Raw genomic sequence first — 25,688 nt, 5'->3', positions numbered from 1 at the left:
AGGAAAGAGAGAAAGAGCCACTACTGAGAGTACATCTATACTGCAATCAAAAGTGTGACTGCAGCTTGGGCAGGCGTACCCTTGGTAGCTTTACTCTAGCTAAAAATAGCAGTGAAGATGTGGTGGCACGAACCCCAGAGCAGGTTAGCAACACGCATACGTAGCTAGGAGGGCTTGTACAGTCCTCACAGAAGCCATTGCCTCCACAGCATCATTGCTATTCTTACCTGTATCAGCTAGATTAAAGCTACCATAGGTATGCCTACCTGAGCAGAGCTCACACCTTTGATTGCAGCAGCATAGATGGACCTTAAGGGGACGCGGATACTGTGAGCTGGAGGCGAGAGTCCAGCTCAAGGAGGCATGTTTACTTTCGAGCTGACTGAGCTAGCTCTCTAAAAATAGAGTGTAGTCACAGCGGCATAAGCCTTGGGAGGGGGCTACTGAGATGCCCAGCATCTTGGACAGGCACCTACTAGGGGCAACTAGCCTCTCCTGCTATACTCTGTTTTTAGTGCGCTAGCTCAAAACTTGGATACGTCTTTTCTAGATGGAAATTATACTCTCTGCTCAAAGTGTGGACATACCCTAAGTGACGAAGGCCTTGGCTACACTAGTTTAAGTCGATGTCAGTTACCCAACTTAAGTCGATGTAAAGTACGTCGACTTAAGGCGGTGTCTACACCACGCTATGTCGGCAGGAGATGCTAGCCTATTGACATAGCTACCGTCTCTTGTTGAGGTGGAGTAATGAAGTTGATGGGAGAGCGCTTTCATCAACTTATCGTGTCTTCACCAGACCAGTTAAATCAATGCCGCTGCATTGATAGCAGCGGCGCCAATTTAGCCCAAAGTGAAGACAAGCCCCAACAGCGAATCCTGGCCCCACTGAAGTCAATGGGAGTTTTGCCATTGCCTTCAGTGAGGTCAGGAATTCCCTTCAGGTATCAGAGAGCCAGAGTGTGAAAACCTGTAGTAGCACAAATACAAGCGAGGATGGATTTGAAGCTTGATTAGCGATGGAAAACAAACATCTAATTGAGCATTTGATTGTTATGTTCTAAATTTGCAATTTGTGCTATTACCAATCAGGGAACAGAAACATGACTTATGGATGGTAATTGACACAGTACAAGTGTCATATTTCAGACAGTCAAACTGAGTTGTTCAGAGAAAGGTGGAGGGTTTTTTTTGGAGGGGGGCAAATAAACATGAATAAATTGGAATGGTGAATTAATTTGTCAATTTCATGTCTTGCACTTGAATAAATGATTTGCTCTGAATTAATGGCCAGTGACTTTTCTAATTTGTACTATTTTGTTTGAAGAGACACCTGTAAATAAACCAGAAGCCCTGGAAAGAGCATTTGGTTGCTTAACCTGTGCCTCTGTAAATTTCCTGATCAGAATCTGGTCTTGCTACACACACTTAGTGTAAGGAATACTACTGCTAGAGAGCTATTAGCCAAGGCAACGATTAGTACTTTTTAGGGTGACTGCTTGTATTTAGTATTCTCTTTTCAGGTACATTGTCCAACACAGAAAATTCACGTGTATATTTGAGCATTCCAGAAAAACAGTTACTATCATGACTCTTCATCCAAAGATCCCAGATTGCTTAAAAATGTCAGAGATGCTTTATGACAGCTGTTCCAATTCTGAGCAGTTTCTTTATGTTTTTTGGCTCTAAAGGACAATAAGTAACAAATCTAATCCCAGGCCCTGAGTACTTTCCCAATTTTAAAAATGTGTACAGTGCATTCACATTATAGACTCCATGTTATGAAGCTAATTTGCTTACTCTTACTGTAACTCTGGAAGGGTCTTCTGGGTGTTGAGTACCTTCTTGTGGGCCTCTACACACTCTCAGCTCCCTCTGAAATCAATTGAGATCACTCAGCACCTTGCAGGATCAGGCCCATACAGTCTATTACCAGATACTGTGTTGGAACAATCACCTGACCAGACTCATGGGCCCAGCTCAGGAGCAAAAACAATTGACCACCTGGGCTAGATGCTTCTGGGGCTCAGTAGTTTCAAGTGATCTCTGAAATTCAGGGCAGGTCTACACTTAAAATGCTACATCAGCACAGCTGCACTGATGCAGCTGTGCCACTTTAGCGCTTTAATGAAGACACTTAAGCTGACGGGAGAGAGCTCTCTGGTCGGCGTGGTTCAGTCCCCTGTGTGAGAGGCAGTACCCATGTCTGCAGGAGAAGCTCTCCTGCTGACATAGCACTGTAGGCCTGAGACCTGATCAACCCTCCTACCCCCACATTAAGGCAGCCTTGGGTGAAACTTGGGGAATTTACCACTAAAATTGAAAAAACAATGTTCTGCTGCTGATAAAGCACCCCCACCTCAGGAATGTCCCTAACCACCAAGTGTTATAACCACCAAGGTTGTAAAGTGGAGACATCCAGGCGCTGGGAAATTAGGGAGGATACAGAAAGAGACTCAACAAATGGTAAAATAAGCTCAGACCAGCATTTTTATGCTGACCATCTGCATAAACAGAAGGTCACAACACAGTTACAATTTGGGAATGAAAGATAAAATGTAAAGAACTTGGGCAGGAAGGAGGACACACAGGTGCCAGCGTGTAACAGGTTAAAATTTTTGTTATGTAGGAGTATGGGATAATGTGATAGGTTTAGTAAATTTGAAGGAGGGAGCTAGTTTTACCTATATAATGTAAATGAAAAACAATGCTCTTTGGGAACCATTTCCAGGCTGCAGTTCAACATCAAGCTGCTGGAACTCTGACCCTCTGCACGACCATGATGTGCAGAGGCATCGCCTGGAACCCCCAGATGAGTGGATCCTGACGGGCTATAGGGTGAAATTTGTCTGTATATTGGAGTGGTGAGCATAAGAGATTTGCTTGGTATATTTATTCTATGTGTGGTGCTAATAAATAGATGATTAAAGCACAACCTTGTAAGGCTCTTTCACTGGGAAAAGGTTCTGCAGACCCCTGAGACCGTGGGAAAGGACAGGTACTTAAATTGACCATGTTTCTTCCTGAGTCCCGTGGATAAGGATAGGAGCCTTACATCCTGAGCCTTTGGAAGGGAAAGGGTGGGGGTGCCTAAATTGATTGGGTCTCATCTTGAGCCCTCGGTAGGGTATAGACAGGGTGCCCTAAATTGCGCGGGCAACAGTGCTGGTAAAACTACATCGCTCAGGGGTGTGGATAATCCACACTCCTGAGTGACATAGTTATACCAAATTAATTCTGTAGTGTAGACCTGTCCTCAGTTTCCCTCTCTGGCACTGAACTCAAAGGAGGAAGAAATTTAGGTGTTATTTTTATAGTTGCAATACTGACTAGGATGAACATGTCAGCCATAACCTAATTTCCCACTTTCCAGTATCTTGGAACCTAACCCTGATCAGTCTAATGGGACCAATTCTTGGCTCTGTTCTCAGGATGAGCTCTTGGCCCTGTGCTAGTTAACATTTTTATCGAGGACCTGGAAGAAAACAAAGTTATTACCACTAAAGTTTGCAGAGAACACAAAAATTGGGGAAGTGGTAAATAATGAAAGACAGGTCACTGATACAGAGCAACCTGGATTGCTTGGTAAATTGGACACAATATGCATTTTAATACAGCCAGTCTTAAAATTATATATCTAGGAACAAAGAATGTAGGCCATACTTGCAGGATGAGGGACTTTATAAAAAACTTGGCAACCATGGTGGATAATAAACTGAACGTGAGCTCCCAGTGCAGCTCTGTGGCCAAAAGAACCAACACAATCTTGCATGAATAAACAGGGGGAATAGTGAGTAGGGGTACAGAAGTTATATTGCCTCTGTATTTGGCACTGGTGTGACCGCTACTGGAATAGTGTGTTCAGGTCTGCTCTCAACAGTTCAAGAAGGATATTGATAAACTGGAGATGGTTCAGAGAAGAGCTACAAGAATGATGAAAAAATTTGATAATCTGCCTTATAGTGCTAGAGCTCCCTGAATCTGTTTACCTTAATAAGGAAAAGGCTAAATGGTGACTTGATCACAGTCTAAAAGTACCTACCTGGGGAACAAAATTTGATAATAAAGGTCTCATCAGTCTAGCAGACAAAGGTCTAACAAGATTCAATGGCTGGAAGCCAGACAAATTCAGACTGGAAATAAGGAGCAAATTTTTAACAGTAAAGGTAAACAATTTATTAAGGGTTGTGGTGGATTCTTCGCCATGGGCAATTTTAAAATCAAGATTGGATGTTTTTCTGAAAGACATGCTCTAGTTCAAACAGGCTTTAATTCAGGGAAGTCCTTTGGCCTATGTTATACAGGAGGTCAAGTTAGATGATCACAATGATCCCTTCTGGCCTTATAATCTATTTCTAGGCTATTATATCTCTTCCCTTTAGAGATGAGATTGAGCCCGAATGTTAAGATTCAAAGGCTAACTTCCCCGAAGTTCAGGCATGCTCCTATGTAGAGTTTTGGTTCAGTTTACCTCTAGCATTTTCACTAATGTAGCTCCCTGTGAACCAAACACGGTTGCATCAGGATGATGTCTATAGACTGTGCCAAAAGTCTATGCAGTTCCATCTGATTCGGTGGAGGAAAGCTGGTCCTGGGGCTGAAGCAAGGAATTGGAAGACAAGAAGTCTGGTTTCTGCCACCAGCTCGGACACAAAATAGCCTGGGTAATTAACTTAAATCTCCACTGCTGTAAAATGGTGATAATACCAACTGATCTCACAGGGGTGCTACCAGGTTAAGTCTACCAATATTTCTAAAGCACAAGAGAAACTCACATGAAAAGTGCTTTGAAGGGATACATAAAAACAACAGACTTCTCTCCCATCCTCCACAGAAATGACCCTTCCTCTCAGTTATTGGAACAAAGAAGAACGAAGTCTAAAGGAGTCTACTGAGCACAAACTTCCTAGGCCAAGTCACCCGTGCTCTAATTTTATTCAATTTATCCCTGATCTAATGTCAATTAACTCAATTAAATTAGACCAGGAGAGAATCTGGCCCAGAGGATCAATGTTTAGCTCTGAATCCTCTGGGCAGGGTAGTTTTGACTAGATCTAAGTAATCAATAACAAAGTCATCTACAAAATCAACATGTCTTCCAGACAGAAACTGCACTGATAAAGACATTTATGCATGATAAACTGACGTAATGCTACATTATGAGATTCATGCTGCAGGAAACATTCTCACAAATTTAGTTTGATTTTTATAAACAGATTGCTTCTTGGGTTGTTATTATTAGCGTGAGCTGGACAGCTTGAATTAGAGGATAATTTATTCCCTGTGCATTTCTAATTACGGCAAAGAGGTTCACTCACTGACACACTTGTCCATCTTGTTCTTTCCTGTCTTTCAGGCATGGCTGATTGAAGTTAAATAGACAGACCAGCGCAAATTGCACAAGCAACACAACTCTGTCAAAAAGGGACTGAAGTGTTACCATTAATTATTCTGGACCATGTGCTCATTTACCACAGATCTAACATGAGGAATATTCTCAGAGGTGTCAAGCAGCCTTACTTACGTATGTGCAGGGGTAGCACTGACTACACATTTGAGTGACTGGTGTTATGTGACCTGCCAGAGAGCCACTCTTCCCCCCGCCCCCTGCAGCTTGGGGATTTAATGTGCAATTTGTGTTTCAGTGTTCAATAAATAATTTAAATTGGGCCACTGTCTCTAAGTATTTGTAAAGGATCCACATGCTTCATTCATTACCAGCGTTCTGTGAATACCTCAGAAAGGTATTCACAAACGTTTGACTAAACCATGAATTTGCTTTGCTGATTATTTAGGACCCTTATATCGCTCTCCATGAATGTTCCAGGATGTGCAAATGTTTGTGGAAAGGGCATGTGTCATGCATGCTAGTGAGTATATGAATGTACTCAAGTATGTATGTTGCTAGCTTGAAAGCTCTTTGTGATTTTGGAAGCCATTCAAGACTGGAGAGCAGAAAGGATATTATTACAGGTTGGGTTAAAGCTCCTCAAAGCTGGTGGGGTAATCACCACCTTTTATTTAACATAGTTGTAAGAAACCATTAAATCCATGTATGGAAGCTGAAACAGGAACCTCCAGTCAGAAACAGATCCATGTGGGCAGAGGTGTTTCACTGGGTATTGTTTTACTAGAAAGGTGTGCGTGACAGAAAAAAAATGTAAGAAAGTCAAAGAGAAACACCAGAGAATCAGAGACAGCACCAGCAGAAAGTCATGGACACAGCTAAAACTAGCACTGGGAACATGCTCTGAGGGGGGAAAAAAAAACAGAGGGAAAGCTTTTGGTTTAAGTGCCGGCTGGAAAGGGGCTTGGAGCTGTGCCCCATCTGATTCCTGCAGTGTTCAGGGAAACCGGATTTTAAGTGCATTCTTTGTAAACAACAGGATTGCAAGGAAATACCTGACTCCATCATCATTTTCTCCCCTCCTAACAGAAAACCTGCAGAACTCCAAATTTTGGCGAACTGCACAGGTCAGAAAGGAATAGCAATATCATGTGACTTAGCTGACCAATCACACACTATGAATAGTATGTATTCAAAGTAATAATGGCAGAGAATGGTTTACATAAACCATTAATCAAATGACAGGTTTCAGAGTAGCAGCCATGTTAGTCTGTATTCGCAAAAAGAAAAGGAGTACTTGTGGTACCTTAGAGACTAACCAATTTATTTGAGCATAAGCTTTCGTGAGCTACAGCTCACTTCATCGGATGTAACAATCAAATCATGAACAAATATGCAAAGGTTAAAAGGTAATTCACAGATAGAAAAATGTGCTGAATTCACTATGAATACTTCAGCCAGCGTTATCTGTAGAACCTTCTTCCTATTATATATTTCAGATATGAGACATTCATCCATTACATGTTCACACTCTCCCACTAATAGATCTTAACCCTAATAGATGCAATTCAGACTGTCAGCTAACTTGACTGTCCTGTTCCAAAGAATGGAACACAGGAGCTGTTTTCGAGCCAGGAGGAAGGTAGCCAGTCGCGGCAGCCGGTGCTTGGGGAAGGACAAACACCAGAGGAGGTTCTCGGTAAGTGGCTTTTATTTTGGGAAGGAAGTTGTTCGGTGCAGGCTTTTGGGGTGGGGAGGGTTAGGGCTGCATGCATGCCTAGATGCAGAATAGGGTGTTGATGTGCTCTCTCACATCATGGTATTCGGCCTCAGTGATCTTTTCAAAGGTCTCATCCAGAACTTGGGCAATGGGCCTATGCAGGTTTCTCGGGTGAGCCACTGTGTTCCTTGTCCCAATCAGGCTAACTTGTCCACACCACTGTGCCGTGAGGGACGGGAGGACCATTGCTGCCACAGGCGAGCTGCATATGGGCGAGAGCGGAATCCGTATTGCAGTAGAAGACCCTCCCTTGCTTCCCAGGTCACCCTCAGCAGCGAGATATCTTCCAGGATGAACTCCTGTGGAAAATGTGGGGACAGTGTTCGGTATAGGGGCCCCCTGCTGCTGTTGGCTCTCCCCAAGGCACAGAAACCCAGAGGTGAAACTATCAGTCATGTTTCAGAGTAACAGCCGTGTTAGTCTGTATTCGCAAAAAGAAAAGGAGTACTTGTGGCACCATAGAGACTAACCAATTTATTTGAGCATAAGCTTTCGTAGCTCAAATAAATTGGTTAGTCTCTAAGGTGCCACAAGTACTCCTTTTCTTTTTGCGAATTGGTCTTGCTTGACCCTGAGCTTACTCACCATTTTGGGGCTCCTGTGGGTTATGTGCGCTCGCTTTGGGATGGGCAAATTATGCTCTTGTTTAGACTGTGCTTGCCCTTAAGTACAAGGGAATCATTGCTCTGACTTGTGTGAACAATGCTCTAATCCTCTGTTAGGTGTTGCATTTGCCTTTACAGATGCAACCTTGAGATCTCAGCCATCTGTGTTATCACTGGCTGAAAGACTCCAAAGAATCAGAAAGAGGCCACGTAGAAGCAAGGAAGACATATTGCATGAAGTAACGCAGCATTCAAGTAATGAAAATCGAAATGTGCAGGAGTGGCGGGATAGTGAAAGGAGGATCCGCCAGTAGAATGAGGAGCACTGGCACAAAAGCATGGTGTTCCAGCAGCAAAGCACGGATCGGCTGATAAGCAACATGGAGCACCAAGGGGACTTGATCCAGGCGCTCGTAGCCATGCAGGCGGAACACTACCATGCCCGACCCCCCCTGCAGCCCTTGTCCCAAAACTCTTTCCCTTGTGCCCCCATGTCACCTCCAACCCACTTTCCCCAGCATCTGGGTTCTTACTGCCACCAACTGCCTCCAACACCTGTAGCTTCACCACCCACCCCTGAAAACTATGACCCTCACCCTCTGCACTCAACCCCCATCACCATGCAGTATAGACATCCTGAAGTGCAGCACCCATTGCACAGCACTCCAGACAGGAAGGCTGAGTATGATAACAGGACATATGCAAATCTGTGATCATACCGTTCCCCACCCCACCCCCTTGCCCTTTCTGTTTCCCAAGCAGTTGTGTTTCTTTTCAATAAATGGATTTTTTGGCTTTGAAAACATTCTTTATTATTGCATAAAGAAAAAGATACCTTAGCCCAGGAAAGAAACGGGCACTGCAAGTCAGTGTAGCAGTTCCTACTAACATTGGAACTACTGCTCTTCACTCCTGTGCAGGGCACCAGACATTACTGGTGGCTTTCAGCCTCAAATTGCTCCCCCAAGGCATCCCTAATCTTTGCAGCCCCGTGCTGGGCCCCTCTAATAGTCCTGCTCTCTGGATGTTCAAATTCAGCCTCCAGGTGTTGAACCTCCGAGTTCCATGCCTGAGTGAATCGTTCACCCTTTCCTTCACAAATGTTATGGAGGGTACAGCATGCGGATATAACTGCGGGGATGCTGTCATCGGCCAGGTCCAGCTTCCCATACAGAGAGCACCAGCGGCCCTTTAAACAGCCAAAAGCACGCTCCACAATTATTCTGCACTGGCTCACCCTGTTGTTGAACCGCTCCTTGCTGCTGTCAAGGCTCCCTGTGTAGGGTTTCATGAGCCATGGCATTAAAGAGTAAGCAGGGTCTCCAAGGATCACAAAGGGCATTTCAACTTCCCCTACGGTGATCTTCTGGTCTGGAAAAAAAGTCCCGGCTTGCAGCTTCCTGAACAGGCCAGTGTTCCGAAAGATGTGTGCATCATGCACCTTTCCGGGTCAGCCTGCGTTAATGTCAGTGAAACACCCATGGTGATCCACAAGTGCCTGGACAACCATTGAGAAATACCCCTTCTGATTAACGTACTCGGAGGTTAGGTGGGCTGGTGCCAGAATTGGAATATGTGTGCCATCTATCACCCCTCCACAGTTAGGGAAACCCATTTTTGCAAAGCCATCTACAATGTCATGCACGTTACCCGGAGTCATGGTTCTTCTGAGCAGGATGTGATTAATGGCCCTGCAAACTTGCATCAACACGTTTCCAACGGTCGACTTCACCACTCCAGACTGGTTAGAATCGTAGAATATCAGGGTTGGAAGGGACCTCAGGAGGTCATTTAGTCCAACCCCCTGCTCAAAGCAGGACCAATCCCCAACTAAATCATCCCAGCCAGGGCTTTGTCAAGCCTGACCTTAAAAATATCTAAGGAAGGAGATTCCATCACCTCCCTAGGTAACGCATTCCAGTGTTTCACCACCCTCATAGTGAAAAAGTTTTTCCTAATATCCAACCTAAACCTCCCCCACTGCAACTTGAGACCTTTACTCCTTGTTCTGTCATCTGCCACTACTCAGAACAGTCTAGATCCATCCTCTTTGGAACCCCCTTTCAGGTAGTTGAAAGCAGCTATCAAATCCCCCCTCATTCTTCTCTTCTGCAGACTAAACAATCCCAGTTCCCTCAGCCTCTCCTCATAAGTCATGTGTTCCAGTCCCCTAATCATTTTTGTTGCCCTCCACTGGACTCTTTCCAATTTTTCCACATCCTTCTTATAGTGTGGGGCCCAAAACTGGACACAGTACTCCAGATGAGGCCTCACCAATGTCGAATAGAGGGGAACGATCACGTCCCTCGATCTGCTGGCAATGCCTCTACATAATCATCCCAAAATGCCATGGGCCTTCTTGGCAACAAGGGCACACTGTTGACTCATATCCAGCTTCTCATCCACTGTAACCCCTAGGTCCTTTTCTGCAGAACTGCTGCCGAGCCATTTGGTCCCTAGTCTGTAGCGGTGCATGGGATTCTTCCGTCCTAAGTGCAGGACTCTGCACTTGTCCTTGTTGAACCTCATCAGATTTCTTTTGGCCGAATCCTCTAATTTGTCTAGGTCCCTCTGTATCCTATCCCTACCCTCCAGCGTATCTACCTCTCCTCCCAATTTAGTGTCATCTGCAAACTTGCTGAGGGTGCAATCCACACCATCCTCCAGATCATTTATGAAGATATTGAACAAAACCGGCCCGAGGACCCACCCTTGGGGCACTCCACTTGATACTGGCTGCCAACTAGACATGGAGCCATTGATCACTACCGATCAGTAGCTGTCTGGAGTTGCCAGCTTCCAGATTGCAATAGCCACCCACTTCTCCACCTCAAGGCGGCTCTCAATCTCGTGTCCTTGCACCGCAGGGTGGGGGCAAGCTCCTTACACAGTCCCATGAAAGTGGCTTTTCTCATCCGAAAGTTCTGCAGCCACTGCTCCTGATCCCAGACCTGCATGATGATGTGATCCCACCACTCAGTGCTTGTTTCCTGAGCTCAAAAGTGGCGTTCCACGGTGGTGAGCATGTCCGTGAATGCCACAAGCAAACTCCTGTCATATGAGTTACTCGAATCGATATCATCATCGGAGCCCTCACTGTCACTTTGGATCATAAAGAATAACTCGACTGCCAAATGTGACGTGCTGGCGAGACTCTTCAGCACACTTCTCAGCAGTTCAGGCTTCATTCCCACAGACAGAAAGGGAAGACAGAGCGCGCAGTACAAAAAATGTTGAAAGATGGCTCCAAATGTGGACAGAAGCACAGGGATTGCTGGGATGCGAAGCGATACACCACAGGGCGTTGTGACAGGACCCAGAATGCCCTTCATCTCCCACCCCCTTCGCACAAGCCACAGCACCAGAATGGGAAGAGGTGCTCTCTGGGATAGCTGCCCATAATGCACCATTCCCAGTGCTGCTGCAAGTGCTGCAGATGTGGCCATGCCAGTGCGCTTGAAGCTGTTAGTGTGGACAGACTGCAGCGCTTTCCCAACTGTGCTCTCTGAAGGCGGGTTTAACTCAAAGTGCTCTACATCTGCAAGTGTAGCCTTGCCCTCAGTTACAGAGATAAGTGTTGGATGTGCTGCTGTAAAATGCTATAATGCCTGAAAAATGCCAAAATACAAAACAGCAAATTTTTCTACAATGAAACAATAATATTTTTAACAAGGTACCACTTTCTCAGCAAAGTCATTTGAAAGGAGAGGGAGGGGAATAAATTGTGATTTCCCTTTTGTGGAAACTACCTTTTCCTTTTGCAATATCTACATAATCTGCACCTTTGGGATTTCTTCAGTGAAGTTTCCCATTGAAGTCTTCTTATTCCGTTGTATTCTGTGTTCCCATTTTCAGGACACAAGCACCATTTGCTATTACTCAGCATCTTACATGTCTCCACCATTGGGGATGTGTTTTGCATCATATGCATCAAATACTTCAAAACAAATGATTCAAGGACAGTAGGAAAGAGCTCCACAGACTGATACATTTCAGAGGAACAGCCGTGTTAGTCTGTATTCGCAAAAAGAAAAGGAGTACTTGTGGCACCTTAGAGACTAACCAATTTCTTTGAGCATGAGCTTTCGTGAGCTACAGCTCAGTGAATTTTGGAATCACCAGAATTTTTTGATTTCAATTGAACAAGCGAGTTTAAAAAACAGAATTTTTGCCCTGGTCTGTTCAAATTTTCAGTTTATGTACAATCTAGTGTTTTGCTTTGTAAATGAATTTGTGATTCAGTTTGCTTCCTCCTCTTTTCAACCACACTAAGGCAAACTGCCTTCTTTCTTGGAGGTTGGTTATTACTTTAGCCACATTATTTCCAGAAGGCCAATTTCACTGCAATAAGTGACATAACCCTACCTTCTCCTCCACCCCAATAGTTAGGCTGAAAGAGACTACAATGCATTTTTTACATAAACTCTTCTGCAGTCCTCTTGTCGCTACCTCACTGCTGGTACTGCTAATGCAATGCTGGAGACGTAATATCAGCAAGAGAAGTGTATTGCCAAACACATGAAGGCACCCCATAGGAATTTGTTTTTACAAGGTGTCATATAGACCCAAAACTAGAACTAACCAAAGGATAACAATTCCATTTGATGGCAACTTTTAAGATTTTGAGATTTGTTTTCATTCTACATTCGAATAAAACCAAAACCTTTAAAATGTTTTCACAAAAAAAAACAGCGTTTCTCTTCTGAGAGAGGCCTTTGTGTGTTTATCTGGGTCTGGGATGCAGATAACCCAGGTTCAAATCTCAGCTCTGCCTGATTCAGGGGAGAGCTTTTCCTCCTAGATCATGACAAATTAGAAAGAACAGGCTCTTAAACCAGGATCTCCCACATCTCAAACCAGTACCTCAACTCCCAGGCTACAGTATCTGTCTCTTGCTCTCTCCTGAAAACCTTCGTAAAAAAAAGTTAAGTGGAAACCAGTACTTTTCTGTGAAACGACAAAGGAAACGCAGTCGATCTAATTTAACTAGATTTCAGTAAGGCGTTTGATACATGGGGAATTGCCACATGGGGAATTATTAGTTAAATTGGAAAAGATGGGGATCAATATGAAAATTGAAAGGTGGATAAGGAATTGGTTAAAAGGGAGACTACAGCGGGTCGTACTGAAAGGTGAACTGTCAGGCTGGAGGGAGGTTACCAGTGGAGTTCCTCAGGGATCGGTTTTGGGACCAATCTTATTTAATCTTTCTATTACTGACCTTGGCACAAAAATGGGAGTGTGCTAATAAAGCTTGCAGATGATCCAAAGCTGGGAGGTATTGTCAATGTAGAGAAGGACCGGCATATCACACAGGAGGATCTGGATGACCTTGTAAACTGGAGTAATAGTAATAGGATGAAATTTAATAGCGAGAAATGTAAGGTCATGCATTTAGGGATTAATAACAAGAATTTTAGTTATAAGCTGGGGACGCATCAATTAGAAGTAATGGAAGAGGAGAAGGACCTTGAAGTATTGGTTGATCACAGAATGACTATGAGCTGCCAATGTGATATGGCCGTGAAAAAAAGCTAATGTGGTTTTGGGATGCATCAGGAGAGGTATTTCCAGTAGAGATAAGGAGGTGTTCGTACCGTTATACAACGCACTGGTGAAACCTCACCTGGAATACTGTGTGCAGTTCTGGTCTCCCATGTTTAAGAAGGATGAATTCAAACTGGAACAGGTACAGAGAAGGGTTACTAGGATGATCCGAGGAATGGAAAACCTGTCTTACGAAAGGAGACTCAAGGAGCTTGGCTTGTTTACCCTCACCAAAAGAAGGTTGAGGGGAGATATGATTGCTCTCTATAAATATATCAGAGGGATAAATATCAGAGAGGGAGAGGAATTATTTAAGCTCAGTACCAATGTGGACACAAGAACAAATGGATATAAACTGGCCATCGGGAAGTTTAGACTTGAAATTAGACGAAGGTTTCTAACCATCAGAGGAGTTAAGTTCTGGAATAGCCTTCCAAGGGAAGTAGTGGGGGCAAAAGACCTATCTGGCTTCAAGATTAAACTTGATAAGTTTATGGAGGAGATGATATGATGGGATAACATGATTTTGGCAAGTAATTGATCTTAAACTATTCATGGTAAATAGGCCCAATGGCCTGCAATGGGATGTTAGATGGGGTGGGATCTGAGTTACTACAGAAAATTCTTTCTTGGGTATCTGACAGGTGAATCTTGCCCACATGGTCAGGGTTCAGCTGATCGCCATATTTGGGGTCGGGAAGGAATTTTCCTCCAGGGCAAATTGGAAGAGGCCCTGGAGGTTTTTCGCCTTCCTCTGTAGCATGGGGCACAGGTCACTTGCTGGAGGATTCTCTGCACCTTGAAGTCTTTAAACCATGATTTGAGGACTTCAATAGCTCAGACATAGGTGAGAGGTTTATTGCAGGAGCGGGGGGGTGAGATTCTGTGGCCTGCATTGTGCGGAAGGTCAGACTAGATGATCATAATGGTCCCTTCTGACCTTAATATCTGTGAATCTATATTTCAAATTTCAGCAAAAAGTTCTACCCAAAACCTTCAACTTTAGGAAGAGTTTAGAACCAGCTCCAGCAATCGCTAGTCACTTTGGAATTTAATATATTACAACATGTTTTAATCTCAACAGGACATAAATAAAAGCCACCAGGCCACATGGTTTTTAAAAAGAAAGACCTTTTTGTGCAACCTATATGGTGGATGTATAACATGATAGTTATGGTGCTCCAATACAGTGCTCCCACCCCACACTATAGCATGGAGCAGCCTGCAATCTCAGTAGGCCTAGAAACCTCAGGATCTTCCCCGCCAAAAAAAGCTTAATTAGTTGAATGTTTTTTAGTTTAACTACCATATATTGGTAAAGCTGAGAGAATTGTGTACAGTAAAAATGTGCAGGTCGTCTTTAAGGCTTTACCATGTGCCAGTACAAACATATTGTGTAAATCGTGCAATAGAAATAGAAAACTTCTTTGAATCAAGGAAAGCTATATTTAGAGAAGCAGTCACAGGTGGAATCGGATTTTTAAATCTAAAGGATTAAAGGGGCTGGGCAACTGGAATAGTCATTCCAAATCAAAAGTTGATATAGACAGGAGAGTAGAAGAGAAGTGATAATTTCCATTCGATTAATGACAAAGAGGCCTGGTGAGGTGCCTTACATTGGTTTTAAAGTGGACTTACATTAGTGACAAAAGAGAAACCATGCTAATGGAAACATTCCCCCAGAAAGTGCCTCTTGTGAAGCAAGAATGTAAGGCAAACTTACAGTGAATGTTGTAGTTTCTAGAAAGTTGATGCTTCTGGCTTTCCAGACATTGAAGATAAAGGAAATACAAACAAGTTTAAAACACATACAGTTCTCTTCTAAGCATGCAAGCAAAGCTTTCTTCTAAATAACCTCTCCTCCAGAGCCTAGAAGCAGAACAAGACCTATTTTCTGGTCAGATAGTTCACATCCTTCATTCATGAGGATTTCAAGCTCCAGTAGTAGGTGCAATTAAAAAAAAAATCATCCCATTAAAGAACCAGAGAACTTTGCTTGTCTTTGTGCCACTTATTATTGTAAGCGTACAGCAGACAAAGAGCAGGTGTTCCACAAAGGCAAAGTATTGTCACCTGAAGACCTTAAGTTTCTTTGTAAAGATCATTGGAGAGAGCTCCCAAGACCCCCAGGAACATTATTCTTCATTTTACAGATTGGGAAAGTGAGTCAAACAGATTAAGTGACTTACCCAAGGACACACATGAAATCTGTGACAGAGTCAGGGCATAGGACCCACATCTTCTGAGTCTAGTGCTGAGCCTTAACAACTCTATCTTTTCTCTGCAAAGCTGCAGACTTCAGCAAACAAAGCATTCCTTTCAGCTAATTGGTATTATGTGGAAACTGAACTGGTCTTATTTACAAAACTACAGATTTGTGTCAAGCAAAGCCAATTACACTTAATGTTTAAACTATTGCAGGTGCTCAATGACATTGTTGCTAGGCATTGGAAGTGAAATTGCTCTTTTAATGCATCTTGTTCCAATTGGGAGCATGTGTTCTATCATCAATGTAAAGTTAACAGATGGATATCTTAATCCTCACCAGTGATCTCTCTCCACCCTCCCTTACCTGAAATGTTGTCCCACACATTTTGTCTTAACTGTGGTGCCCAGGAAACTGTTTGGAACAGAACCGGTCTCTTTTTTGTGTTTTGCACCATATACAGTTAACCTTTTAGATGAACACTTGATAACCAGCAACAGCCATGAATATTAAAATGGAATTTAGGTATATTACTTACTGTGTACACAGCAGCTATTTGAGTAGCCAGGCTCTGGGTTGCTAGACACTATACCCCTTAAATCAAGACTTCTGGAATGATGCATCCCCTTAAGTGCACAACCTCTGCTAGGTGGTTGTTCATTCACAACGTGCTTCAGACTGGAACTCTTGTATTGAAGAATTAGAGTACGTATTCCTGGATTTACTTCTCACAGTACAGTACAAATATCAAATAAGACAACAAGCATAGGCAATTGGGGCCTTAACATTTGTTTTTTCCTACCACAACTATCATAGATTGATAATATCCTGGACAAGGAGAGGCTTTGTTGACATTCCAGAGCTTCTCTTTAAGTTACTCTACACACTCATTCACCTCTCTCGCCCCTACATTGCCCCCTTGGCCTTTGTAACTAACCGGCCCAGCTCCATGAAGAGTACTTGGCTTCTTCCAAAGAGGAGACTGAATCAACAGAATCATTTACACTGATCCCAGTGCATGCTGGGACAAAACATTGGAAGAGTGCTGTGCAATTACACATGCAGTGGAGACCCTGATCAATAACTCTTGGTGATTTAGAGTCTCAGTATTCTGGTTTAATGAGCTCCCAGCCACCTAGGAGCTTGTCTACTAGTTTGTCAGGTATCATGCTCAGCATGGTATAAATACTGTTACGGGTGGGTGTCTTTTTCTCAGGGTAAGTGTAAAAAGCAATTGAGCTCCTTTATGGAACAAAATAGCTGAAACAGGAGCCACCAGCCAAAACACAGCACAGGCACATGACAAGGCTTGAGTAGAAACTGAACCATGTGGCCCATGGGGTTTCTATGGACTGATATAGACAATGCAGGGGTTAGGGCACTGACTGGTGGGGCTGTGTGTCTGTGAGATATAGGCAGTGAGAAGCACCAGAGGAGGTGAAAGAGAAGCAGCAGGAAGCCAAAAACAACCACAGAAGAATTGCTAGTGTGATCCCAAGGGGAAAAAAAAAAGCTGGAAAGAGCTTTTGGGCTAAGTGCTGCTTGGCTGGAAAGAGGCTTGGAGTCGTGAACTTCTGTGAGCAAAGAACTTGTCTCCTGTTTGATCCCTGCTGCATTCGGGGAAACAGGACTTGAGGTATATTCATGATAAGTAACAGGACTGAATCATAGAAACATCTGATTCCATCCTCCTAATGTAAAGAATCCACTAGAACACAAATTTTTATCACCACTTGGGCTAAGAAGGGGTAAAAAATACCTTACACCTATCCTACCTCTCCATCAGGTGCATGGCCACTGCCTTAAAGTCCTTCCTCTGGAGGGAGGGAACCTCTATTTTTTGGTAGTTTACTTCTTTAGCCCTCTAGCCAAAAGCAAATCTACTACTGCTGCCTACCCAATCCTAGAAACAGGGTCCTCTTCAGCCCAGGTTCAGGATGCAAGTGAGATTCTGCTGCGTGGAAAGGCACCTCCCAAAGCCCACACTCCTCCTTTCACATCCCCCCCTCAATGAGGTCGAGCTGCTTGCTCCTCCCTTCATGACTGAAAGCCTTCAATCTGTGGCAGCATTTCTTTCCTTTTCAGGGAATTAGTTAACTCTTTCTTCCCCTTCTGAGGGGAAGGGGATAAGGTACATCCACCATCACAGCAGATAGTTTGATATTTGTAGTTGGAACGCATTCTATACTGCCACCAGGTGTCAGACTTTTCCTTCTGATATGAACTGTTCTCATAAAGTTTGAAGCCCATCAGTATGGGTATATAAGAGACTGTAGATATATACGTACACAGCCATCGTGTTCATCAGAGGGAACTGAACCCAGGTCTCCACCCCTTGACCAAAAGGGAGATCACCTTAACCTATGGTAATAGAAAGCTGAATAGTTGCTGGGACCAGTCAATAGTGGGAAACAAAAAGAAAAGGGGGACTTGTGGCACCTTAGAGACTAACAAATTTATTTGAGCATAAGCTTTTGTAAGCTACAGCTCACTTCATCGGATGCATTCAGTGGAAAATACAGTGGGGAGATTTATATACATAGAGAACATGAAACAATGGGTGTTACCATACACACTGTAACCAGAGTGATCACTTAAGGTGAGCTATTACCAGCAGGAGAGCGGAGGAAAAAAAACCTTTTGTAGTGATAATTAAGGTGGGCCATTTCCAGCAGTTGACAAGAATGTCTGAGGAACAGTGGGGGGTGGGGGTGGAAGAATAAACATGGGGAAATAGTTTTACTTTGTGTAATGACCCATCCACTCCCAGTCTCTATTCAAGCCTAAATTAATTGTATCCAGTTTGCAAATTAATTCCAATTCAGCAGTCTCTTGTTGGAGTCTGTTTTTGAAGTTTTTTTGTTGAAGAATTGCCATTTTAGGTCTGTAATCGAGTGACCAAAGAGATTGAAGTGTTCTCCGACTGGTTTTTGAATGTTATAATTCTTGACGTCTGATTTGTGTCCATTTAGTCTTTTACGTAGAGACTGTCCAGTTTGACCAATGTACATGGCAGAGGGGCATTGCTAGCACATGATGGCATATATCACATTGGTGGATGTGCAGGTGAACGAGCCTCTGATAGTGTGGCTGATGTGATTAGGCCCTGTGATGGTGTCCCCTGAATAGATATGTGGACACAGTTGCCAACGGTAGGTTATCACTTTACAAGTAGAGCTAGGTGAACATTTTTGGACAAATAGTTTGTTCACTGAAAAATGCAGTTTTGGTTGACCTGAAACTATCTGCAAATTTGACCCAATAGTTTTGACTGGGAAAATTTTTTTCAGGAGTAACAAAGCATGCACAGTTGTTGGTGTGTATGACTTTATAATCTTCAGCTCAGGAGTTAGGGCACTTACATAGAACGGGGAGATCCAAGGTTTAATGACTGTTCTGGCACAGGGACTTGAACTCAGATCTCTCCTGCATCCAGTGCCCCAACCACTAAGCTATAGGCTACTCTGAATAGAACTCAAGCTCATCTATTAAACTGTTACACTTTGTATAAATATCTAAATATTCATAGGTCAACAGAGAGAGAATGGCTCTGTAGCTGATGATTAAGGCACTTAGTTACGAGGTAGGAGAAGTGGATTCAAATTTTCTCTCTGCCTCATCCAATGAATATTTAAGTATTTATACAAAACAGAACAGCTTCAACAGGAGAGACTGAGAGCAACCCACTCCAGCATAGACTGCAGGCTGGTGGTTGGGGGTGCATCGGGGGGAAGGGAGGAAAGGGCGAGGGCTCAAGAGGGATATGAGGTCAAGTGCCCACTCCAGAGCTGGAATTCAAACCCAGCTCTCTCATATCCCAGGCAAATGCCCTAGCCACTGGACTAAGGATTATAAAGGGAGGGACGCACACAGTTTGCTGGCACAAAATAGATTTTTCCAATTGCTGACAAATGCTGAATATTTTTGGAAACAAACCAAATATTTCCCCTGATTTTTCAGTTTGCAGGCCAAACCAAGAAGATCAGTTAGTCACTCCATTCTAAATACAAGGCCAGATTAATTTATTTTTCTTCCATTACATCATCAGAAGAGTTCATTTAGTACAGTAATCAGTCAATAAAAGTATTTGCATGTTATATCTTTCTAGGTAGAGCTGAGCAGATTTAAAAAATTGGAAAAAATTAGTTTTGGGTCAAATTAAATATTTCACTTATCTCAAAATTACCCATTTAATTTAGTTGCTGAGTGTTTTTAACCTTTAAAAATAAATCTGATGAAATGTATCAAAAGGAAAAGTCAGAAAGATTGTCCAAAAAAGTATTTTTTTTTTCACCAAAACTATTAGCTGAATTTGACCTAGGCTGGCAAATAGTTTTGGTTGATCTAAAACTGCATTTTCCAAAGAATAAACTATTCAGCTGAAAAATTTCATCCATCTTTATTTCTTTGAGTGACTCAAAAACTGTAGTACACAGGAAATAAATTGCATTGAATTAAAGGAAGTCTTGTGTTTTTGAAAGTTGTTTTCCAAGGCAATGGTTTCATTTTCCACAGAGAAATGTGGTGTCAAATGCCAGAGACTTTCAAGATTCATTTTCCCTTGAGATGTACAAAGACTATACTTTGCAATCTACATTCATTTTTCTATTTCCCTACCATCCATATTATGCTGATTTGGTATTACCAACCTCAACCTTTAAAAATTATGAGTCAGGCCACAAACATCATGAGATTTATGTAAATGCCATGAGATTAAAAAAAATACATTTTGGGGTCTCTGCTGCATGTTTTAATTTTTCAAGCTTCTCTCCACAACCCTGAAGACTAGTAACTTACTTTTTAAAGAATGAAATTCTCTGAAAATTTCAGATAACAATTCCAGCAGCTGGTACCTTTGTAAAAACACCATGTGATGCTGTATGGAATATAGGAGATACTTTATGATATTGTTGAAACCAACATTGTAAAAGTGCAGTGAATCTTACCAGATATACCGTGTAAGGTATCAGTGGAGAAGTTCTAATTCACTCAATACGATAATCTTGTTTGTTTGTTTGTATCACCTTTGTATTGTGGGTAATAGATATGTAGGGAATATCTATATTTACAAACGTGTGCTGCGTTTCTGGATAACACTCCAGATAGATCAGCATCAGCATTGCCTAGCCTGTTCGATGGCCCATCAACTGTACAATAAACCCATTGAAAGACCAGGGACTACACCTTACGAGTCAGCAAGATATGTAGGGGCACGTCTATGAACAGAACTCTAAGGCATTTTCGTGCCAGATTGCCATGTGCTGTGAAGCTTGTGTCTGGGACACAGGAAGTACCAATCACATGGCAAAAGAATGTAAAAGGCAGCTGCATCTTCTCCATTATGTCTTCATTTCTGCTTCTGACCTCTGGAATGACTTTTCTACAACCTGAAGCTCTGAACAAAGGACTGAATGACCCAGTCAAGTTGTGGATATGTTGCAGAGGGACTTTCAAGCCAGCAAACTTACCAGTACTGCTAAGAACCTGATATATGGACTTTGTAGTCTCTGTATGTATCTGATTGCTTGACTATTTAACAGCTCTCTTCTTATTCTTTCTTTTTTCTTCACAATAAACCTTTAGTTTTAGACACTAAATGATTGGCTGGCAGAATGGTATTTTGGATAAGATCCAACCTAATATTGACCTGGCAATATGACTGGCTCTTTGGGGTTCAGAAGAACATTTTGCAAATGTGAGCAGAGTTTCAAAATAACTTCTCACTGTACTGGGTCTAGGTACTGATTGGGACCCAGAGAACTGGAATGCAATAAGGGGGCTGTGTGATTTCTTTTTTCAACTTCTTGTAATTAGTGTGAGAAATCAGAAGTACAGTCTGTGGCAGGTTGGTGAGTTTCACAGATATTAAGGTCAGAAGGTACCATTATGATCATCTAGTCCGACCGCCTGCACTACGCAGGCCACAGAATCTCACACACCCACTCCTGCGTAAAACCTCTCACCTATGTCTGAGCTATTGAAGTCCTCAAATCGTGGTTTAAAGACTTCAAGGTGCAGAGAATCCTCCAGAAAGTTACCCATGCCCCATGCTACAGAGGAAGACGAAAAACCTCCAGGGCCTCTTCCAATCTGCCCTGGAGGAAAATTCCTTCCTGATCCCAAATATGGCGATCAGCTAAACCCTGAGCATATGGGCAAGATTCACCAGCCAGATATCCAGGAAAGAATTTTTTGTAGTAACTCAGATCCCACCCCATCTAACATCCCATCACAGGCCATTGGGCCTATTTACCATGAATATTTAAAGATCAATTAATTGCCAAAATCATTTTATCCCATCATACTTCAGTGTTAGCCACCAGTTTTGGGAGTATCTGCTCTCCCTTTTGCAGCCTACCCTGACCTTGGCATTTTCACTGAGGGCTGCCCCAGGCACACCAGGTCACACACCAAATATGGTGACACTGCAATAAGCTCTTTGGGGCAGGGACTGTCTTTTTGTTCTTTTTCCCGAGCACAGTGGGGTCCTGGTGTGACTCCTAGGCTCTACTGCAATAGAAATAATACATAATAAGTCTTGAGAGATGACAACACGGTAGATTTTCTGAGGCATTTAATCAGATCCCACAAGCTTAACAGTGACAGATCTAGTCAGTACTTGGATGGAAGCCCTATTGCAAAAGAACCTGTCACTTTTATAGACAGCAGTTCTCTTCCCTCCAAACCACTATGGGTACATACATCTACACAGCAAAAAATACTGCAACAGTGAGTCTCAGAGCTCGGATCAACTGACTCAGGTTTGTGCCACGCAGCAAAACATAGTCTAGATTTTCAGGAGTGGGCTGAAGCCTGGGCTCCAAGTCCTTCCCCCTCATGGGATTTCAGACTCCATCCCAAGCCTGAATGACTACATGGCTAATTTTATCCCTTATCACAGGCCTGAATTAGTTGACCGGGGCCTCTCGGACTCACTGCTGTGGTTTTTGTTTTGCTTTTTGCGTGTAGATGTACCCTGTCTAGCAAATCCCCCAGCACACTGTTTAAGGGAAGAGAACTGTGAAGCTAACTGTTCCATGTTCCCAGTGAGACTTTAAAAGGACCTCACCTACTTGTACTCATTAAAATCCCATGACACTGCTGACAAGGGAAATAACTCCCTATTTTGGAATTTGACATGTTGACACTGGAGTTATGTCAACATGTCAAATGCCAAAATAGGAAGTTATTTCCCTATCTGTTGGGTATGTTTTGGATATAGTATTTTTACATTTAAAAACTCCATTGTATTTTTGCCAGGTGAAGTTGTTAAAGAGCTGCTGTATTCCAGAGGTGATGAGTGAAGTGATTTCTGTAAATGCATTTGATGAACAAAATAACTGGCTTATTTAAATAATTATAATAGTACCACCTAACTCTCACACAGAGTGCTTTTCATTAGTAGCTCTTAAAGTGCTTTACAAAAGAGGTCAGTATTATCCCCATTTTACAGAGGGGGAAATCAAGGTCCAGAGAGGTGAAACGATGGCCCCAGGTCATCCAGCAGATGACCAGGAATAGAACACAAATCTCCTGAGTTCCAGTCCACTGTTCTGTCTACTAGGCAACTCTGTCTCCAAACAAGATATTTTAAAATTGTTTATATGTAAATGTGTGATGCAATGATTTGCTAAACAAATTTCTAAGTGACTTTATTAAGTTTAAGCCATAATTAAATACACGTTAACACCTTATACATTTCCCCTCACCATTTAAAAGGCTCTGCTCTGTAGCCATTTTGCTTGTGGAGCTCTCATTGACAGCAACTGGAATGATGCTGCTTGAGCAGCTACAGGGACAGACCCTAAGCTTGCAATTGTTTGTGGTACTTGGTAAAAAAAATATAACAACTCATTGGTATTATTGCTAAGGCCAAGGCCATTCATAAATACATATGAATTTCATTAAAATATGCCAGATGACTGACTGCAACAAAGCCTGTAGACTGTTCTCTGATGCCAGGTCTGTCAATTAAGGGTAAAATTTTATAGGGCTGTCTCCATAGGAGAGAAAGTGGAAGAATATTCTAGGACACTGTCATAAAACTTGGGAGACTTTTCATGCTGCAGAAGTTTCTTGTCAAGGATGCTTCCTCTGAACCCTTGGTCATATTCTTGATTCAGATTGCTGTATCTGCAAATGAAAACAAACAAACAAACAAACAAACAAAGCAATATGACCCTCCTTTTAAGGATTTGCTCTTCTGGGGTTTTGCTGTGTGACCTTGGGCTAGTCACTTCCCTCCCCGTGCCTCAGTTCTCCCCATCTGTAAAATGTGGATAATAGCATTTTGAGATCTAGTGATGAAAAGTGCTGTAGAAAATTAGGTAGTAGTCTATAGTCGTGATAATGTAAAGGAACAGGCATGAAATAAATTAAAAATTAGGGAAATACAGTACTTTATGAATAATTCATACTTGTATTTTTCAGCAATGGGCCTCAAAGCACTTTACTGAACTTGTGGATAATGATATTCCACTTTATATGGGGGAAACTGAGATACACAGAGAAGAAATTGATCTATCCATTGAAAGAATCGGAGTCAAAAATATAGTCCAGAGCTAACCCTCTAGATTAGCAACTAGACATTGCTGCCTCCTGGTATAAATTCAGATTTGGATTAGGCATGGCATTTATGTGGTTGGCAAGCTGCCTGTGTGGTCCTTGGTGTTGCCAAGTTAGGGAAATCTGTAATAAAACAAGTCAGATTTTTAATCAGGCCCTGTTACTAGAAGCACATTTCCCTCAGAGGTATTCACTTCAAGAACAACAAGGAGTCCAGTGGCACCTTATAAGACTAACAGATTTATTTGGGCATAAGCTTTCGTGGGGAAAAAACCACTTCTTCAGATGCATGGAGTGAAAATTACAGATGCAGGTACTATATAATGACACATGAAGAGATGGGAGTTACCTCACAAGAGGAGAACCAGTGTTGATAGGGCCAATTCGATCAAGGTGGACGTAGTACACTCCCAATAATAGATGCAGAGGTGTCAATTCCAGGAGAGGCAAAGCTGCTTTTGTAATGAGCCAGCCACTCCCAGTCCCTATTCAAGACCAAATTAATGATGTTAAATTTGCAAATGAATTTTAGTTCTGCTGTTTCTCTTTGAAGTCTGTTTCTGAAGTTTTTTTGTTCAAGTATAGCTACTTTTGAAAAGGACAGTAAACTATCTAAACTCCTACACGCCATAGGGGGCTGCAGCAGGGGTACCCTCAACTCACCTAACAATATTGTTAATCTATCCAACCACATAGTTAGCTCAGTGGAAGAATCTGTCCTATTTTGCGGACACTCTTTCTGCCCCACCACCCCCATGAACATGATACAGTTCTGTGGTGATCTGGAAGTCTACTCTCATCGTCTCCCACTCAAGGAATATTTTCAACACACCACTGAACACTGCACTGATCCACAGGAACCCTCCTACCAACACTACAAGAAGAATAATTGTGTGTGGACTTCTCCTGATGGTCGAAATGACAGACTGGACTTCTACATAGAGTGCTTCCGCAGATGTGCACAGGCTGAAATTGTGAACAAACAGCATCAGTTGCCCCATAACCTCAGCCGTACAGAATGCAACGCCATCCACAGCCTCAGAAACAACTCTGACATTATAATCAAAGGGGCTGACAAAGGAGATGCTGTAGTCATAATGAACAGGTCAGATTATGAACAGGAGGCTGCCAGGCAACTCTCCAACACCACATTCTACAGGCCAATATCCTCTGATCCCACTGAGGAGTGCCAAAAGAAACAACACAAGCTACTCAAGAAACTTCCTGCTACAGCACAGGAACAAATCTACATGGACACACCCCCAGAGCCCCAAACAGGGGTATTCTATCTGCTACCCAAGATCCATAAACCTGGAAACCCTGGCTGCCCCATCATCTCAGGCATCGGCACTCTTACAGCAGGATTATCTGGCTATTTGGACTCTCTCCTCAGACCCTACGCTACCAGCACTCCCAGCTATCTTCAAGACACCACCAACTTCCTGAGGAAACTACAATGCATTGGTGATCTTCCTGAAAACACCATCCTAGCCACTATGGATGTAGAAGCTCTTTACACCAGTATTCCACATGAGGATGGACTACAAGTGGTCAAGAACAGTACCCCTGACGAGGCCATGGCACACCTGGTGGCTGAGCTTTGTGACTTTGTCCTCACCCACAACCATTTCAGATTTG

General features: G+C 42.8%; 1 protein-coding gene across 1 annotated transcript in view; it reads right to left on the bottom strand.

Moving 5' to 3' along the window:
* Positions 1–23,470: 23,470 nt before the first annotated feature.
* The window catches only part of SLC15A5 (solute carrier family 15 member 5), a 61,854-nt gene continuing 59,636 nt past the window's right edge, over positions 23,471–25,688 (bottom strand). The window contains 1 exon segment of the mRNA XM_048836364.2: positions 23,471–23,618. Coding sequence (XP_048692321.1) covers positions 23,471–23,618 — 148 coding nt within the window.

This window comes from Caretta caretta, chromosome 1, assembly GCF_965140235.1.
Source record: "Caretta caretta isolate rCarCar2 chromosome 1, rCarCar1.hap1, whole genome shotgun sequence".
NCBI lineage: Eukaryota > Metazoa > Chordata > Testudines > Cheloniidae > Caretta > Caretta caretta.
The sequence above is the reverse complement of the archived record's forward strand: the minus strand, read 5'-3'. Positions and strand labels throughout refer to the sequence as shown.